Below are 20,619 nucleotides of genomic sequence, written 5' to 3'. Positions count from 1 at the left end.
ACAGAAAACTGAGAACAAAGCTGGGGCCGCTCCACTGGGATTTATAAAGCCTGAGAGCTAAAAAATGAGCCTGGAAGTTCATCAGCGGATGGAACATACCTACAGATTACATACATTCTCCACCCACAAAATGCATCTCACTCTTCTCAACGTAATGCAGACTCAGGAAGATGATGTCCCAGCAAACCTGGAGGAGTAATACGGAGAATGTTGAAAACGCTCCGTGTCCGCTCCTAAGAAGCTTGTCGTGACTAGACTAGTACTCATCTATAAACTTAGTCTGCTACAGTGAAATGCATTTTAGAAATATATATTTCGACATCAATTGTGCACTATTTGACTTTTATAAGTTTAAACAACTGTACTTGTTACATCAAGTTATGTGGCATGCATGATGCTTAGCACAATTTGCATGTTAGAAACAAGATAACTTATTGGTCGAAAATGAATATCGAAGTGTGAAAAATACTTAGCGACAATATCAAATGACCCACTCTAAATTAAAATCGCAACTATAGTAAAAGTTTTAACAATATGTCACCAACAAGATCAACAGTTTACTATACATTCCACTTACCTTAGATTCTTTACCTGTCAATCCAATCACTTGTCAAGATTCAAACAACTGCAAATTCTCATTATGAGTACTGCTAACACTTTACGTTTTGGGAATCATCGTGATTCTACTGCGTGATCGTCGGCCGTCAGTGAGAATGGATATTCCCTAGTTAAATCACACTTCATTCTTGATCTTCAATTAAAACTGTTGCATTCTTTACACTTGGTATTGGTGCGAAATCTGACGCTGATGCATTGCAAGTGGGGATGGAAAGATTATAGTCGGCATGCTATTGACGTCGATGACACTGAAGCTAAACTAGATCATCAGAAATCTGTCGAACCTGAATCAGAAGTGCTCAAAATAGGATCGAAAGAAGCTCATGTAAAATCGTCTCTCGAATGTACATCCCTGCACGAGTCAAATCCATACACTCATCTGGACGCTTCTGGTGCAGTCCATGTCCAAGCGCCTCTGTCCGTCTCTCTGACAACCCGAGTTGCAGTCCATGTGCACTCTTTCCATCCTGTAGACTCGCTGCATTCAATCAGTCGAACATACACGGGCTCAACCCCTAGGACTCTGGCTGGTCGAGAAGCGAGCATCTAGTTAATGGCTCAGGTTGGAAGCCGGATCTGTGCACTGGTAGAATGCTAGGTGTGAGCGATGGCTCTGGGCGCACGAGTCGAGCATGAGGTGCCGTTAGGAGGCTGAAATTATGTCTATATGCTGCAGCTTCAGTAGCTCTATGGTACTCAGGATGCCTTAACAGGTCCACGACTTCCAGGTTCAAGCAGGAATTTGATACTCATTTCATCGACAGGCGCTAGTTATGTCACTTACTGGAGGTCGGGATGCTTTAACACTCCAGACCCGAGGACCCTTGCTGTCTTGCCATCTGACCTGTTAGTCCAATAGAAACCTGGAACACGTAGAAACAGACACCGTAGAATTAATCAAAACGTTTCACTGACACCAATGATCGCATCAACTTTACGATCGCCAACACAGGTCAACGACGTCACCTCCGGGGCACCCGTGTTCGCGTCAGTAAAAACTCGTGGACTGTTCCTTTTCAGGTAGCGCGGACAACGGGAGGCGCTCAAGAGCAGAGTGGACCAGGACGTGTGGCAGGCACAGCGCCTCCGGCTCCGAGCAGGCTGAGTTTGAAGACAATCTAACGGTAGGGCAAAGGTCGACAGCATTGCAGGACTAGAGTTAGAACACTTCATGCCAAAGTTCAGCAAACATGTATGCAAAGACAGAACAATCCATCAATTGCAATCGAAGGCTTGATAGTTAAAATGCTTGGAATTGGCCAGCTAAAATTTTGCGAATCTCGAAATTTTTAAGCTTTAATTTAATAAAATGACATCAAACAGGTAAGTAAGAACATATCAATGTAACATAGTAGTAGTCCAACTCTTAACAAACATTAGTCTTCACGATTCTGCAATAGATTTCAAGGCTTCATTTCAGTTTCGGCATTGATCTCATTTATGCACTTTTCGTAAAAATTCTGCCGTGCACTTTCTGCAGATCTTCGTCGGTGTGCTCGGAATAGTCACTCGAATCACTCGTCGCCTCTATGTCGTGTTTCGGAGCACTGCTTATCCTAGCCCTTATCGGGTTGATTATGAATGGAGCACTTATGTTCAATGTAATACCACTATGTTGGTTAAAAAGCGTTTCAATCTCTGTATAATGACTTTGCACTGTAATTTTAAACTAGACAACTATAATTATAAAATTCTTTGATATATCTGTTATAAGTTTAGTATGAACATTCTCATCAATGTCCGTTTAATCTGTTTGGACAGCTTCATGTGAATTTTTAGATGAAAGTTTACTGTATATGATAAAAACACATAGCTGAACTTAACAACTATTCAGTTATTAGGTAGATCTCTTCACTGCTTGTATCTACTATGTTTCTTAACAATTCACTGTCTGCTCAGTCAGCTAGTTATACCTATTAACGATCCACATGGAGTTATTAGTCCTATCTCTCTCTATAGTAATCCTATCATCGTTTTCTTCTCTTGACTTGTTTTTGACGTCGTGACATACGTGAATCTTCATGCTCGTCAACAACCAGACATACTACAATCTGTTAACGATACCAAGCACAGTCACATGAATCTTTAGTACACAGTACAAGTGCACTGTTATCACGTATTTCTTCAAGTAAAATTTCTTATTCACACCCCATTCTAATTTCAACCCGCCATGAGCAAGTCATTTATTTAACAGTTTATATCCATCAATATGATGGATAAGTCTAATTCCACATGTTTGAGAAAAATATCACGTATCATGGTATCCGCAATACTCACCAATCTAACCTCAGACATCATGTACATCTTACAATTTTTCATCAATTGCTACCTTTAAAACCTCAGGGCTCCATTTAAATACCATTCGGGGCAGGTTCCACTTCTTAAATTTTACACATGGTTTGTCCCATTGGGAGGAAATTTCCAAGGCCTCAGCTACAACCCCGCCCCCATCAACCAGACTAGTTTTTGGCCCCCTCACGGCCTGGGCCGGGCTGGAAATCCGAATCTGGGGAAAGGACCCCGTCAAATTTTTGAATCAATTGCAAAAGGGAAACAGGTTATTGGCCAATGCAAATAAAAGGGTCACTTGAGATAGGAGTCCAATCTCACCAAAAGAACCACGGTCTTAAACTTTTTAAAGGGCCCCAATTCAATGCCCCATTAAGTCGCAGGAAAAATTATTTAATTCCCAAAAAAAAAAGTTTAACTTTTCATAACCACCCTTTAGAAGGGGGGATGTCAAACGGGGAAACTTTTTTCCCAGGATTCAACCCATTTGGAAATCGTCCTTGAAATCCTTCCCAAAAAGGATCTGAAGGGGGTTCAAGTTTCGGAAAGGATTAGAATTACATTTCCCAAACCCCTATCCGCTACTTTTTCGACCTTTCACCTTGTTCCCCCACACGGAAGTGTTCTTTGGGGTCAGGAAGGAAACAAAAGACTTCCCTGTCTCCCATGGAAGCGCTCGGGTTTAACCCTCCCAGCGTCAGAGAATGTGAGTGGCCGGGGGGGGAAAACCCCAACCGGTGGGGCTGAAAAGACCCCAAAAATTATAAAAAGTGAAATGACCCAAAGGAGAAGTTCAATATTAGGTTATTAAAAGAATAACAGGCCTTAACGAAAAAATTTCAAAAAACCCTTCATGCAACATTAAGTTATAAATGGGATTTCAGAAAAGGAAAAAAATTAAATCCCATGGGCTTTCAGATGGAGACATTATCAAACACGGAATTTAAGATTGAAGCACCATTCAAACTTAATTAAAACTTTATTAGCTAAATGGTGTAATAAAGTTTAACAAATTCGACCGGGAAAAATTCAGAACAATTGGAAAATATAGAAATTCATAAAATCGGATTTTAAAAAACGACTATCCTTACGAGTTGTTTGTCTAACCGGTTTTAAACGGTTTCCGCACGGGCAAACTTTTAATTTAAGCAGTTTCTTTAAAATTAAGGGATTGAATTCAAAGATTTCATCGTAATAGGCTAAATAAAACATGAATTTCAATTTCCACCACTCTAGCTTACCAGGCTTAGCTCCGTGAATTCAAAATTTTTTTTTCCCCCATCTCGAGGTGCCAGAAAATAAAAACACTTAGGAATTTTGGCCCTTTAAATTGAAGTTCGACTTCAGGGCTCAAAGTTTGGGCCTTGTAAAAGGGGCCCTTTCCAAAGGTGGGTTTCCTTTACTTTTTATAAAGTTAAAAAAAAATTTTGGGGGGGCCAAAACTAAAAAAAATTTTAATTAGAAAAATTTTGGCCCAACCCTTTTTTTGGTTTTTTCCAAAAAATTTTCAAAATTTTTTTTTGGGGAAACGTTTCAAAAAAAATTTAATTTAGGGAAAAATTTTAAAAAGTTTGATTTAAAAAATATTTAAAAGAAAAAACAATTGTTAAACCCCAAAAACAATTAAACCAATGGATGGGGAAACTTCCCCCAACAAAACAAAAACCCCTTTTTTTATTTAAAAAAAAATAAATTTCCCAAAAACAAAAAAAAAAAAGAAATTAAAATTTCCATTGGGGATTTTGGGGGCCCCCAAACAAAGTGAAAAATTTTTGGAAAAAAACCCAAAAAATTTAAAATTTTGAAAAACATTTAAAAAAATGGTTTCGTTTAAAAACAAAAAAAAAATTAAAATGTTTCCAAAACCCCTTTTTTTCCAACCCTTTTTTAAAAAGGGGAAAAAGGGTTTTTTTTAAAAAAAAAAAGTTTTTAAAAACATTTAAAATTATTTAAAAAACCGAATAAAATTTTTCAACATTATTTTAAAAAAAAATTTTTAAAACTTGGGGTTTTTTGGGGGGCCCTTTTTAAATTTTTTTTTAAATTTTTTTTAAAAAAAATTTTTCCCTTTTTTTATTTATGGGAAAAAAATTTCCCTTTTGTTTTTTGAAAAAAAATAAAACTTTATTTAAAATTTTAAAAAAAAATGCAGCTTTTAAAAAACCCCTTTTTGGGTTTCAAAAACCCTTCCCCGTTTACCACAAATTCCCAAAACCCCTTTTTGACTTTTTGCCCGGCATCAAAATTTTAAGGGAATTTTTTCCCGGACCTTACGAAAAATCCTCATCCCCTATTCCCCCCCGTTTCCCCGGATTCCCCAAAGCCCCGTTTTTAACCCCTTTTACCCCACACGGTCCCTTCCCTCCTTTCCCGTCAGTGACTTCCCCCACGTAAATCCTATGTTCCCTCCATCCCCAGGGTCTTCCCCCCACCCCCCCGCCCCGGGTCCCCATGCCCGGTTTTAAAGTGTTCTTAGGTTACCCCCAACCCGTGTTTAACCCTTTTTCCCCCCCGCCAGGCCCCCACCAGCTTTCCTAACTATTTTCCCCCCCACCATTTCCCCCCCAAAGCCCCGATTCCCCTCCCACCCTTCCCACAACCACCCTTTTTATAAATTTTCCCCAAAGGGATTTTTATTTCCCCCGGGGAAAAAACCCCTTTATCCCCCTTTCCCCCTTTTCCCCCGGTTCCCCCATTCCCCTGACCTTTCCCCCCTTTTTTTCCCAAGCCCTATCTTTTAATAGGACTTTAATATCACTCTGGGTCACATTCTGGACAACTAAGAAACTCACTGAAGACTGAGGATTTACAATTTAAATCAGGTGTGTACTTTAAAGTAAAATTTTACTTGTAAAATGAGGTTTAGTTGTGTTTAAAGTGCATCATCTGGTGAATGTGATATTCAGTAATCAAGTTGTATTCTCCCTTCTGTCTGCTAGGACCAGATTTACATTATACCCGGAAAACTACGCATACTTAATAACCCACACAAGTTTCTCACAGCCACTACAAATGAGTCACGGGCCTGGAGAGCATTACGTGGTGATACTATTATCAAGCCAGTCCAACTCTCTGCAGGTGTATTGTCTCAAAGTGACAAGCAAACAGAGCCGGCTGGCACGCTTTTTGATAAAATCTGAGATCAGATAAAGTTCCAGGACAATTTGCCGGCCAAGGGGGAGGTTTCCACATTGTTTTAAAAAGTGATCTTTCAAGTTTTTCAAGCATTTTGTTTGTTTTCATCTCGATAACAGAGAACACATGACACGGTTACGCCATCCGAAAGCTACTCTCTGTTTCATGATGCAAACACCCAGTTCAGAAAAACTCTCATGCCCAGTAAAAATGTAAATACTTTTGAAGAACTTGTTTAGGCTTGTAGGGAACTTTATTTTGAAATTCTTTACACTGAACTCGTCTTGCCTAGCGAGCACTATGGGCTACAGGTCATGTAGTCAATCCCAGGGAAACCGTATCAAACCGTGTACGCTTTTAATACAAGGTGGCAGCTTAGGAGAATCTTTCTGCTTTCAGCATAAAACACATCAGCAGCATGCACCACAGGGCCGTCAGTTAGGGGAAATAACAGGAAGGAAATCAAGCGCAAACTCCTTAAAACCCAGATATTCCCTTTGGGTCATGCAGAAATACACCTGGACTGATTCTAATTACCAATATGAGTCCAAAAGAAAACCAGGTGGGCTAGATTTTAGAGAGGGTCAACGTTTAGTCTCATTAATAAGGGACATTTTAAATAGTGTATTAAAAAATCCATCACTTCCTGTGGGAGGTCTGCCATGTCATGTAAATTCATCAACAAATTACAATAGTGTTTTGGCAGAGTGCATGCAGGGCTATACGTCATATTCCGTGTTCTTCAGGTTTAATAATGGAGAGAGACTCTGACATTGTGACATTAATCAGAATGTAAACATGAACATTAATGGAACAGAAAATATCAAACACGACCTGTGAAGTTCGAATGTGTCCGGTTATGTCTGATCAATAATCGGAGAGGAAACTGCAGACCTGGGAGAAAGTATATTTAAGTAAGTTAAACATTTACCTACGGGGCTTGCCCCGTACACAAAGGGTGAAACCAGCTCCTTAAATGTTTCTTTATCTAAAAAACAAACGATTCTATCAAGTGTGAACAAAGCCGCCACTCAGCCGAATGCGACTGTCAAAATGTCTCTTTTGCTTCTCAACCATCATTTGCACATGTCGCACTACAAAATGATTTTGGGGGTTTTAGTAATTAGGACTTTTCTTAATATCGTATGTTTAGCAGAAATGTCTAAATCACCTCTGAAGCGCGAGGCGGTGGATGAGGTGGCGATCCTCCTGACGACCGTCCCGGGGGCAGGAGACACACAGAACACTCCAGCAATCATCAGCGCTGGACCGAGCGCCGCCTCCTGCTGCTGCGATGACGAGCACCACAGGAAACTGGCCATCTGCAGCATCGTCTGTGGGATCACCTGCATCGGAATCAAGGCGCTGATTAGTTCAGTCGAGGTACTTCCGAGTCAAAATGTCAAAAGCTGCACAGCCTACTCTCCCGCCGGCACATTGAAAAACGTGTTCTCGTCTTTACCTCAACAGGCCGAGAGAACGGCGGATCCAGAGAGAGCGAAAACGTTTTCAAAAGAGGCGAAGAAGTTCGGCATCATCTCCATCGTGGTTTGGGTTTCACTTCTGGCTTTAACTCCCATCCTGCTCGTGCTGGTCTCGTACCTCCTCACTCTGGGAGACTGATCAACATTGATGGACCGCTACAGAAGACGACGACCAGAGTGACTTTAAGGATGTTTATGGAGACGGACAGCAGCACAAAGCTCCTCATGAACTCCTCCACGGCACGAAGAAACACAACGGACTGTTTTCCTTGTGCCGACGGCATGAATGCTGTCCCCGTTTACACTTTTCTACTTTAAACCACGCATCACTTTACACGAGGATCAACCGCTCTAGAGACCAGGATCAAAAACTTTACAACTTTGACATGTTTTTTTTTTATATGCTGTAATATTTATTTAACAATATATGAACATGGACAAATCAAATACTAAAACTGTCATATAAAAATCCAGCATTGCCTAGAGTTTGAGACATGACACTACATGACACATATATATATATATATTAAAGATTGGTCATATTCCAATAATGACCCAATCCTTAGTATTACCATTTAATATACTCGTTCTTGGATAATGTATTTACCAAAGATACTTCAAAAGTTAATAAATTACTCCATCTAAAAAGTAGCGACTTTAATTTATAATCCATCATGGATTGGGTCTCTACTGGGGTACATAATGTCACAAGCTCCTGCTCTTATTACAAATAGTGGCAATACAGCAATGTTACCATATTAGCTTTATTCAATGTAAAATGTATCAATATGTTGTACTTTTATACAAATGGAAACCTTTTCATAATAAAAATGACTTTGTGCTCTCATTTGTTTGAAGGATCTTGACACGCCCCGTAAAAACAATTACCAATACGATGACAAAAGAAAACATCTTCTTACAGTTAAGGCAACATATATATCAAGAACTTACATTCGCGATACAAATATAGACGGCACCAAACATTTCAGAGAACGACAGATAATTTAAAGCCAAGCAGTGGAATCTGAACGCCGTATTGTTTCCTAGTTATAGTTGAACACAAACTTACTGTCCTGGGAACTGAACCGAGTAAAATGATCCACATGTGCGACATGTCGACACACTTTGACTGTACATATAAATCATGGACAGAAACCTGGTCGTGAAATTGGCAGCGATGAATACAAATCTCTTGCTGGCAAGGGGAAAAACGGACGGCAGAGGTTTAACGTCAAGTAAGCGACTTATTGTATAACGCATATAGCCGCCATGTTTATAACCAACTCCTATGAAGCCATCTCTTCTGGTCCTCTGATGCGTCGCTCCGCAACTTGCAGGTTACAAACGCTGCTGAACATAATTCTTCAATAATAACCGGTCACCACAACCATCGGACGCGAGATCGTGCGGACGGAAAAAAAGAGCGGAGGTTGAAAACGGTCCAATAAACAGAATGATTTTCCGCAGTGTTTTTTGTTCTTTAATGGCTGCCAAGCAGTCGCCTTGTAAGAGGCATCCGTCAGCTGTCTTTCTGATCGATTATCAACCACAGTTGCAGCTGATCGAGCTTGGCACAGAGGAGCGAGTCCACGTCCTGCGCGCTGAGGGGCTGCTCGCCTTTAGGGAAGCAGCCTCGTCTCGTCCTGGAGGAAGACGTACCTGCCTTTCCAACCCCAACGAGAGGCTTCTTTGCTTTTCTGACCTCGCCGGTATCCACGAACTGCAAAAATCTTTTCACGCGCCTCGGGCCGTACCGGCACTCGGAGCCATCCCGGCGACTGAGCGGCACCTCGAATATGGTCTCCAGCCGGCTGAAACCAGAGAAACAAATGATAATCAATGAGCGAATTCACAGTTATGGCAGTAATAGCAAGTTAATATGCAGTAGTTATTACATTAATACATAACTCTGATTTAGGCAACTGATGCCACCCTTTGACCAGAGGGTGGCATCAGAGGAAAGATCAGTTGCCTAAATCAGAGTTTTGTACTAATGTAATAACTACTGTTCATCTTTTTTTTAATATGTACAATACAATATAAACGGCTCACGCCTGGAATATCTTTTTAAGTAATCGCGGCTGGTGGCGACACAGCTGCACAAACCCCGAAATGACAACAAAATAACTATCATTTTCAAGGGAAAAAGTGTTAATTTTTGTTTGCAATTTTAGCAGGCAGGGGGCTTGTTATTAAGATAAGGTTTAAATGATTATTCAGATTTTTAGAAGTAGGGTAGTATGAGGTACTACAGTTTATGGAGTTTCAAAAAACATACAGGAATAACAAGACAGGAACAAAGTAATGTTCTGCTTTCGACCGGGGCAGCAGCAAAAACTATCTTAGACACTATTTTTTATTTTATTTAATCGGTTGAAGTGTATTCTTTATTTAGAATATTTTCAGCAAGACAGCCTTTTCCATCTCAAAATTGAAATTATATATTATATCGTGTCTATACGGATACATTTTGTGTTGTAATCCCAGACATTTCAATGCCAAGCAATAATACATTATTTTTAAAACAAATGTATATGTTTATATTTTATGTCCGACTACTTAATTAAAAAGAGAACTCTGCAGCTCCATATGTCCAGGGACAAAATGTAGAGCTATGGTTTATAAAGTTGGTTTTACCGTTTCCAAAGTCCAACGGGAAAAGGTGGTGAAGCTGTAATTTATGTTGTACATTTGTTTTTATATTTGTTAAAGATTAATTACCTTCATAAAATACCTTTTATATATACAGGACTGTCTCAGAAAATTAGAATATTGTGATGAAGTTCTTTATTTTCTGTAATGCAATTAAAAAAACAAAAATGTCATGCATTCTGGATTCATTACAAATCAACTGAAATATTGCAAGCCTTTTATTCTGATTTATTGCTGATTATGGCTTACAGCTTAAGAAAACTCAAATATCCTATCTCTAAATATTAGAATATCATGAAAAAGTATACTAGTAGGGTATTAAACAAATCACTTGAATTGTCTAATTAACTCGAAACACCTGCAAGCGTTTCCTGAGCCTTGACAAACACTCAGCTGTTATAAATCTTTTTTTTTACTTGGTCTGAGGAAATATTAAAATTTTATGAGATAGGATTTTAGAGTTTAAAAGAATAAAAGGCTTGAAATATTTCAGTTGATTTGTAATGAATCCAGAATGCATGACATTTTTGTTTTTTTAATTGCATTACAGAAAATAAAGAACTTTATCACAATATTCTAATTTTCTGAGACAGTCCTGTATATATATATATGAACATGCATTTACAGTCAATGTTGTCAAGTTGACCTTACCTTTCTGGGAGTTTGCTGAAATTCTTATTAGTGTAAATTTCTTCCAAACTAAACTCCTTCTTATTCAGCCTGTGGTGAGACAAAAGAAAAAAACACTGTTGCAATCAGTCTGAATATCGATCAATATATTGAGTGTTCAATAGACAACATGTATTCACACAGACATAAATAAACCCTGAATGGCAGTTGACAGTGTGAGCCAATAGAATTTGTCCTACTTTTCAAACACGTTTCACTTTTCTATAAATGATGAAATATCACCGCGGATATTGATAATCAGCACAGAAGATCTTTTATCTAAAGGCTGGATCTGTAAAGACCTTTTAGACCTTTGGCTGATTACCCAACGCGAGTCCATTGCAGACCGGCTGATAAACATTTCTCTTTGAACTTGCCATCCAGGTCAATAATCAATGCCTGAACTTGCGCATGATGATGATGATGATATATACTTTATTAATCCCCAAGGGGAAATTTGTTGTAGCAGTAGCAGCACCTATAAACCAAACACACATGAATACAAAATAAAATATAAAAAACAGGGATGAAAGATATAGAAGCATACAAAGCAAAATATAAAATAAAATATATATGTATATATACAACATATATGCATACACAATACATCATCAGATATGTAATGGTAACTTATTGTATATGCTAAATTTATTCAAGCCCCAGTCATTTTAGAGTAACTAAGGCCGTAGTTACTCCTGATTTTGTTGCTTCAAGCTTTCAAATAATAGTGTGTTTATAGAATTTATTGAAAAGGAAATGTTATTATCAAGAATTTGGGAGCTTTATTAGTGGCTATTCCTCAAAGGAACATGTGAACTAATACAGGAGGAAGAAGTACTCAGCAAAGGTAACGGGGTTTTGTTGCATTTCGTGTTGTGTTTCTGCTACCGGGACAGAAAGTTTATTTTTGGGGAAAATATAAATCATTAAAAAAGGCATTGAGATTCAGTTAAAAGTACAACAAAGTATATGTGGACCTTTGAGTTGAGATTCATTGTGCACACGTCTGACCTCCCCTTCTCATTCATTTGGGTATTTACCTGATGCGTCTGGGCAGGCCCATCGGTGTCAGGTTGTTCTGAGGTTTGGGCAAAGTTTTCCGAATTCTTATAGATGACACCTTCCCTCGTTCCTCGTGCTTTTGCACCACCTGTTAAGATGAACAAGAGGATTAGGAACCTAAATCGTTCTGAAACTATTACAAAACATTGTTGTGACTAAAAGGTACATTATATAGAAATACACAAATCTACATAACAGACCATCAGCTTGGACACATCAGTATACTCCATACATGTTTCCTTTATTTAGTGTTTGAGTCATGAGCTGGAATTATATAGTTCATTGTCATAAAAAACTGCCAATATCAACCTTTCATCTGTATTTGCCATTGTTCATTCCTACCACATCAGAAAAGGAAGTAAATAGTAACGTAGTAAAAACCAGCCTCTTGATTTGATTGGCTGCCTCTGTCAAGTATGAAATTGACGGTGATTATATTCAAGTAAAATTAAGCATACCTTGATTTCCGAATCGGAGAAAGCCGTTTCTTCTCTCAACCCAATGTCTTCAAACTCCTGACAGGATGAGCTTGTGTCCTCGCCATCATCCTCCTCTTCACTCTGGTGTCTTCTCACCATCTCTCGCTCCGACAGATTCCCACTGCAGAGAAACCAGGACGTAATATCGGCACAGCATCATTGGCATCATCATGGAACATATTATTACGGATCCTTAACAAAGAAAAGTGTTACCTTCTCCTATAGTCCAACGTGGTAGAACTGGGCGAGTCGATTCTTTCGAGGAGAACCACCGGGGATAATGGAGCACAGGAGCTGGGAGAAGAAACATGAGTGGAAGTGCCGGCGCTGGTGACGCTTCTCCTGTCGGGTTTCGTAGAGAGGAAAGCCAGAGGGCTTGAGAGGAAGCAGGAAACGAGAGCGGCGAGGGAGCTGCTGGGAGAAAGTGAAAGACTCGGAGACAACCCGTGGCGTTGGGCGGCTCCATCGTAGGGGAGAGATCTTCTGGACGGGTACACCTCCTTGCGAAGGCACAGAGGGGCGATCTCCCGCTCCACTTCTACGCTGCAGACTGTGTGTCGACGAGCCCGCCGCAGGGAATTGTGGGCATGATGGACAGGAGAGTGGAAAGACTGATGCTGGTGTGTTGGGTGGAACCTGCTATGATGGGGTGACTGCAGAGCGGAAGTCCAGGGGGTGTCAGGGAGACGAAGCAAGGAGATCTCCGGGCAAGAGTAGCTGCGCATCAGGAGCCTGGACAGGTCATTTCCTTCTGAGGGTAAACGTGCTGTAGCCAGGTCTTCATTATCCATAAAGACGGACTGAGTCCCCTCTTGACCTTTACATGTCCTGGTAAGCAACACGCATTTACTCCCCTTTTTACCTGCTCTCTTTGGCTTAATATTAACCCTTCTTGTACTCGACTTAGAGACGCTAATGCTGCTGTGGTCGCTGGCTTCAGCGTCGGTGGGGAATACCTCGGCCGATACAGAAGCAGTACCCTTCTCTTTCCCATCGGTGACGTGGTTAACTTCATTATTTGATTGTCCAGAGCCGTTTAAAGGAAGTTGGGAGGACGAAGGTTGTTGAATACTTTCAAAAGGTGTCATTTCAAAATACACCGGGTCCATTGAGATTTGACCTCTGCATGGCTGGTTTTCTTTGGCTATCGAATGGAGGTCATGGGAACACTGCGTCGCCTCTTGACGCCCACCAGATGCAGACGACTTAACATCAACTCTAAAACTCTTTTTGGTTCTCTTGGACGGCTTGTTCAGTCCCTTTTTCGAGCCCTGCTCATTTTGAAAAGAGTTCAAATCTGTGGCCGTGAGATCCAACGGCGCCATCGATGGCGCCGCGGAGGTAGAAAACAAAGCGGCGTCTAATTCTATCGATGAGCTCGATTGGCTCGGCGATTTCCGCTTGACGGGATTCTTGTTTATATTCCGGCGCTTGCGTGAGCTCTGGAGGGGCTTTATAGCAGGACGAGAAAGGGCTTCTGATCGCGTGTCCTGCTCGGCTTGTTTGGTCGAGGCGATGGCCGCGCTGGTTTCCAGTTCCACACCGTTAGCAATGTTTACATCAGTTTCACCAAGGCCCGTTTTGGTCTTCAGCTTCTTGCACAAACCCCTGGGCTTCCCCTTGCTGCCGCTCCCCTTCAGGCTATTCTCTGACACACCGCTGCTTACATCCAGTGGGTAAGCTCCAGTCTGTGTGATTAACACAGTTTCATTTATTGTAGCAATTATTTCTTGTCCATGTTCACCTTTCTTATTTGCTCTTGGTGGTCTTTTTCTAACAGGTTGCAGCGTTTCTTCCGCATACACAACGGGATTTCTCAACACAACTTCTCTTCTTGGTGGTCTCGACATGCCAATATCTGGCGCCACATTTAAGAACTCTGGTCTTTTGGGATCCGTTGGACATGCATCTGCTGTTAATCTCTTCCTCTTCACACAGTCTTCGGAATGGCACTCCAGTTCCACGTCTCTCTTTGCTCTGCCGAGACCTGGAGACCGAGGCAGTGGTTTCAGCTCGGCAGACAACTTGCCCGTTTGGTCCTCGATAGCCTCAGACATATTCAACTTGGTTTCATGAGAGGCACTTCTATTGAGAGAGGGCGGTGACAACGTAGAGGCCCCGACAGAGTCTGACGCTTCCTCAGACACAAGGGGTAAGGCGCAGCGTTGCAAAGGATCAGGAGAGTTCTTTACCTTTTGGGTCATTGCACATTCATCCGCCTGCTCGGAGTTATGTGACGGTAACTCGGCATCAAAAGATAATTTTTTGGAATATCTACTTTTTACGTTTTGTGCACCTTCTACTTTACAGACCCTCTTCTGATTTGCATTCTCACTTTGTGCTTCTGAATTAAACACAAGGCTTGGCTCCGAGTGTTCAACGTCAGATGCTCCATTGGCCGGTAGCTCGGACTCATCCAGTTGGTCTGGAAGGTCCGTGCACGGGAGAGCAGTATTAGCTCTGAAGAGTTTAACAGGACTCATGACTATTTCTGTGAAACTGGCCATTTTCGATTTGAATGACTGAAACAAGGGGCCGATCACCCATCCCTTTGGGGCGGCTGCAGCTTCAAGCGAGTGTCCAAGAGCTAATCCCTCGCATGTGTCCGTGGCAGCATTTGTGGTTTCAAGATTCTGTGTGGTATCGATAGCAAACTGCTCAACCACATCGTCTTCAGTCTCTGGGCTTCTCTGGTGGATTTGCCTAAATGAAAGAAGGGAAAAGGGAGGTTAGACTTTAAAAAACACAAATCACAAGGCAGAATGCGTCATGTCAAATAAAAAACACTCTGTATTCCTGTGAAAGCAGTGATATATGGTTTGAATGAAACAACTCGTCTCACGCATCCAACCTCTCTCTAGTTATGTTAAAAACATCCACACATATATGCCCCTTTCCCACAGCTCTGATATTGTAGGTCATATGGAAAACTACTCAAGCCATGCCGGCATCACAGACTAGAACACTAGCGATGCACGGGTCAGGGTGTTATATACATGTGCACTGCCATCTGCAAAAATATGCATTAAATCAAACAGCTGAACCAAAGCAATAACGTTTTGCATTGCAGCAGCACAAGAGACAGGAAGGAGCGCTGCAGCGTTCACTGGGAGTGTTCGACATAGACATGAGAAGCTGGACCATTGCTCACATGGTTTCTGTAAGTTATTCGAAACATAATAGGAATGCTGTTTTGTCACTTCTTAAACCGCCCGCCAAACCCGGGGCATTCTTTAGTAAGCTTAATCAAACCCGCTGCTGGTTAACCCACACACTATCACTGACCACGGTTACCAACAGACATGTGTGAGCAGGTTTTACAGACAATTCTAAATATTTTGTATGCACTTTATTAATTTTGATTTATATCAATTAAATGACTACTATGTATACAAAACCTAAGAATAATTGGCTAGAACTCTTACTTATTTTGGTGCTCTGCTGCAAAACTTGCATCAAATCCATCCTGCGAATAAACACAAACAGTTTACAGTTGTTTTCAGAAGATTTCACAGTGTTTTACCACAATCAATTAAACAACAAGCAATAAAACTCTAAAATGATGCGTCTTTTTATACTTTTAGAAAAATTAACAATTTTATTCAACCTGATTTTAAATCAAATATAAAATAAAGCATTCAGCTTATAAGAAAAATGCATTAAAAAAAACTAGGTTTATTAAAAGAAAATGATTTAAAGACGCATTTGTTACATTGGTAATTATATCAGCCAAGTTACTCAGTTTTTAAATTGTGTCTTTTTTGTTGGTCATGAAACAATGGTACTGAAATATTTTCACAACGCACAGAGAACACAATGAAGATACATCGTATTCTAACGCGTTTACTGGGCCACATCAAGACACTTGATTGCTTGTCTGTGTCGAATGCAGCAGACCGTGAAGGAGGATTAAAATCACTCAATTAACCCTCACACGCCGTTCCCTGTACCGGTCTCCAATGTGGACATAAAGCACAGCTGCTGCACCAACAGATTAGTCACATAAAGTTTTATTCGAGTGTGGAACATCAAGAGCCAAGAAGAATTAACTGACCGTCGCTTGTTTCTCATGGACACAGCTGCCTTCAACTCTTTGCTGCTTGGACTGGGACACCTACAAATCAGAGAGGTGGATGAGCAACGCCTCATCAGGACCTGAAACATATTCTGTTGTTGTTCCAAGTTAAACTCCTACCATGTTCTCACTCTCCCGTTGCCTCTTTGTGGGGGCCAGATTCTGTCTGGATTGTTTTTGAGCTGCTCCGTTGTCTGTGATGCTCTGCTTTGTACGCGTTTGTGCTTGGATCTCTTGAACGCAGCCACTTCTTCCGTGTTCAGATACTCCATTTTCCGCACAGCTGTGAATCAGGAAATCAAGTCAATATGCAGCATGTTTGGTTTCAAATGCAGTGAGGGGAGAAAAAACAGTGCTGTAGATCTTAAAGATGAATCAGTGTCAGCGCGAGAGAAGTCCCGATCAGACGTGCAGTCTTCTTAGTTTGGCTTACTTTATTCTTTACAAGCTTCTTGATCCAAATGCTGAACATAGTGAATCAACACTCAAAGTTGATGAGCTTAAGTTTTTGATGCCATCAATGAAGATTTAACTGGATGAACGCAACTCCTGAAATTGATCGTAAAGCCACCAACGAAAGAGAGGACGTGTCCCTCCGTTGGAGTTCTTGGGACTACAAAAACGCTTGTCCGCTTGTGGTTGCACGTTTACAGACATCCTTTTTTGGCCGAGTAGATACCGGCTGCAGATCGCACGCAAACCAGACAACCGGCAAGTTTTATTTTGGTCTCCCATCAAGTGACAAACGTAATTACTGTTAAGCGGCGACAGCTGATATAACATGTCGTCACTTCATTCTATAACAGCGAAAGCAACGGTCAGTGCCGGCTAATAATGAGAAACTACGAGCTGAATATTTTGCACACTGCTCTTTGCTCATTTGAGAGAAGAGCCCACAGATTAGTTTCTGTTGGAGTTTTGTGAATCTGTGTGATTTGCCAACCCATGTGTCAGAACGAAGTCGCTCACAGCTTCAAACTAATTATTTTTCACGCACTAATTTTCACCTTGATATGCATTAAGCAGGCTGAGGTGGAGAAAAATATCAGATTAACAACTTTATTTTTACTGATACATTTGGATCAGCTGGGGACATCCCTGATCTGTTTGTATTGCAACAAAATTGCTTAAAGATACATTATCCTTACCAGACCCATATCCTAACTTCTGACCAACATATCAAGTGTCAATATATTCGGATTAATCATTTTTGATAACCTTATCTGCTTAAATGTGATATTACTAGCCCACTGAAAGACGACTGCTTTCACACTTTTTTAGCACATCTTAAATATGTTTTGTGGCGACTGCAGGGAACAGATGCACTTACAACTATTACAATAATCTTTTAGCTGAGGTGAGACTGTTAACATCAACATTCAAGCTTTCTAACGTCCACCTGCGGTTTGACTGTTTTATTCTAAATAAAATGTTACACGCTGCATTCATGTCTTTGTGTTGCTCGTCTCCATAGGTGACTGAAGACACTTGGGAAAAACAATTCAGTCTTTTGGAATCGGGTGCCGAGATGCATTGGAATAGCATGCCAGATAAATTCAGATTGAGGAAATACATTTTCCTAATCTGATGGAAATTTAAATGTATCAGACATTTTCCATACAGTCATAAATAATTCAATCCACAAAAATCAAGGGGTGGGGGGAGCAAAGAAAGGCATAAACACCTACAACAAAATAAAGCAAAAAGGTGCCACAACAACTATACCTGGGAGTGACGGAGGAAAAGGGGAGGAGAGGTGGTGGAGGTGCACTACAGAAACTGTTTGGGGGAATGTCATGTTCATCCATTGGACAAACTAACTGATGAAGTGAGTCAGAGAGATAAGTCAACATCCCCTTGCTCTCTCTTTCTCTCCGAGTCTGTCCTTCTGTGTAAATAACAACAACGGAAAGACAACAAACATGCAGAGCATCAAATCAACATGAAAGGACTCAAAAAAGGTATTTAAAAAGAAGTTTCACTTACTTTTCTGATGTCTGGGATGGCGGTTTAGTCTGAAATGAGGAAAAGATACATCTTTTAATATTTTAATTGATATTCTTAGGAGTTTGGACTGAAACAAAACAAGACATTTGAAGGCATCAACTCGGACCTTGAGAAATTTGGATGGATAACTGATTTAGATAACTATTTACACATTAGTGACTTAATTCATGAGGAACTTAACTTATAATATAATTATACATGTGGTTGAGAGGCATCTTCCATACAGTTAAATACAATTTTGACATATCGTGCAAAAGGTTTTACACTTGTATCCAAACAATATATAACTTTCACGAGAGGCATGACATTAATTAAATGCAACTAGGCTAAAATGTTTGTTTTAATCTCCGCATTCAAGATTGAAACATTAATGTAAAACCAAAGACGCCCTTCAGAGTAAAGATCGCCCTAATAATCAGTATAATGAGGGGAAGAAGAAAAAAAGATCACAAACAAATAAATCCAGCTCTTTGTCGTTACTGCTCAAAAAAATTAAAGGAACACTTTTTTATCAGGGTATGGCATGAATTCAATTGCACTTTTTTGATAATTATCTGATCAGTTAAGTAGCAGAGGGGGTTGTTAATCAGTTTCAGCTGCATTGGTGTTGATGGAATTAACAACAGGTGCACTAGAGGGGCAACAATGAGACGACCCCCAAAATAGGACTGGTTTTGCATGTGGAGGCCATTTCAAGTTGCTCCCTCTTGATCGCTTTGACTGGTTTTCCATTAGTGTTGGCTTTAGCTAGAGTCATTATCTCTACTGGGAGCATGAGGCGATTTCGTAACCCTACAGAAGTTGCACAGATTGTCCAACTCCTCCAGGATGGCACATCCACACGTGCCATTGCAAGGAGATTTGAGATTTGATGTGTCTCCCAGCACCTGTGATAGACGTGAAAGGGTCTGGAGAAGCCAAGGAGAACGCTATGCTGCCTGCAACATTGTTCAGCGTGATCGGTTTGGTGGTGGGTCAGTGATGGTCTGGGTTGGCATATCCATGGAGGGACGCACAGACCTCTACAGGCTAGAGAACGGCAGTCTAACTGCCATTAGGTATCGGGATGAAATCCTTGAACCCATGGTCAGACCCTACGCTGGTGCAGTAGGTCCTGGGTTCCTCCTGATGCACGACAATGCCCGGCCCCATGTGGTAAGGGTATGCAGGCAGTACCTGGAGGATGAAGAAATTGATACAATTGAATGGCCCTCACGATCACCTGACCTAAACCCGATAGAACACCTCTGGGACATTATGTTTCGGTCCATCAGATGCCGCCAGGTTGCTCCTCAGACTTTACAGGAGCTCACTGATGCCCTTAGACAGATCTGGGAGGACATCCCACAAGACACCATCCGTCGTCTCATTAGGAGCATGCCGCAACGTTGTCAAGCATGCATACAAGCACGTGGGGGCCACACAAGATATTGAGAAGCATTTTGAGTTGCAGAAATTAAATTTTGGCAAAATGGACTAGCCTGCCACATTTTTTCACTTTGAATTTCAGGGTGTCTATAAAATTGAGCCCTTTGTAGGCTGAACACTTTTATTTCCATCAAAGATGTGGCATCCTTTCGTTCCTAAGACAATAAAGTGTCCATATCAGTATAGATATCCAACATAATTTTTTTTCACATTGAGATCTGATATGTTTTCAAAGTGTTCCTTTAATTGTTTTGAGCAGTGACGATTCACTTACAGTCCGTTATCAAAACGTAACTCACCTGAAATATAATGTTAAATTAGGTCATAGTCTTACTCACTTAATTTAATTAAAAACAGTTATTACCGCGAACGATAATTAGACAGGAGTGCATCTTAGTGAATGTTTTAAATCTAATGGAAGCGGCGGTTAGATGAAAACTGCGCGAGGTCTAAATGCTGGAATTGACAGGGTTTCATATTTAAACTTTTAACGGTAAATGCGAGCCAGCGTGTGATAACAAGAGCCAATGCTATTATTATTTTAACCAATAGCTATTGTTAAAATATATATAAATATCGTCAGGTAAACACATCTGAGCGGAGCTTTATTGTGACCTCGTAAACACTGCGTGGTTGGACTAACGCAGACAGTCACCGTGTGCATAGTGTCTGCGCCAGGGAGTAGTCGGAGCCGGGAGCTGTCATCTCTCCGCGCAGTCTA

General features: G+C 40.8%; 1 protein-coding gene across 1 annotated transcript; it reads right to left on the bottom strand.

The window, feature by feature from the left end:
• Positions 1-5,652: 5,652 nt before the first annotated feature.
• prr14 (proline rich 14) lies at positions 5,653-18,478 on the bottom strand. The gene is made up of 11 exons (XM_056407423.1): positions 18,450-18,478; positions 16,584-16,746; positions 16,443-16,502; positions 15,814-15,854; positions 12,602-15,091; positions 12,368-12,509; positions 11,888-11,997; positions 10,830-10,898; positions 9,186-9,337; positions 7,214-7,388; positions 5,653-6,936 (listed from the first exon to the last, which is right to left on the bottom strand). Exons 2-11 carry the CDS (start codon positions 16,584-16,586, stop codon positions 6,900-6,902), a joined length of 3,279 nt encoding a protein of 1,092 aa, XP_056263398.1. The 5' UTR covers positions 16,587-16,746; positions 18,450-18,478; the 3' UTR covers positions 5,653-6,899.
• Between the last annotated feature and the right edge of the window lie 2,141 nt (positions 18,479-20,619).

This window comes from Pseudoliparis swirei, chromosome 23, assembly GCF_029220125.1.
Source record: "Pseudoliparis swirei isolate HS2019 ecotype Mariana Trench chromosome 23, NWPU_hadal_v1, whole genome shotgun sequence".
Lineage (NCBI taxonomy): Eukaryota > Metazoa > Chordata > Actinopteri > Perciformes > Liparidae > Pseudoliparis > Pseudoliparis swirei.
Note: the sequence above shows the minus strand (reverse complement) of the source record. Positions and strands in the feature narration are given on the sequence as shown.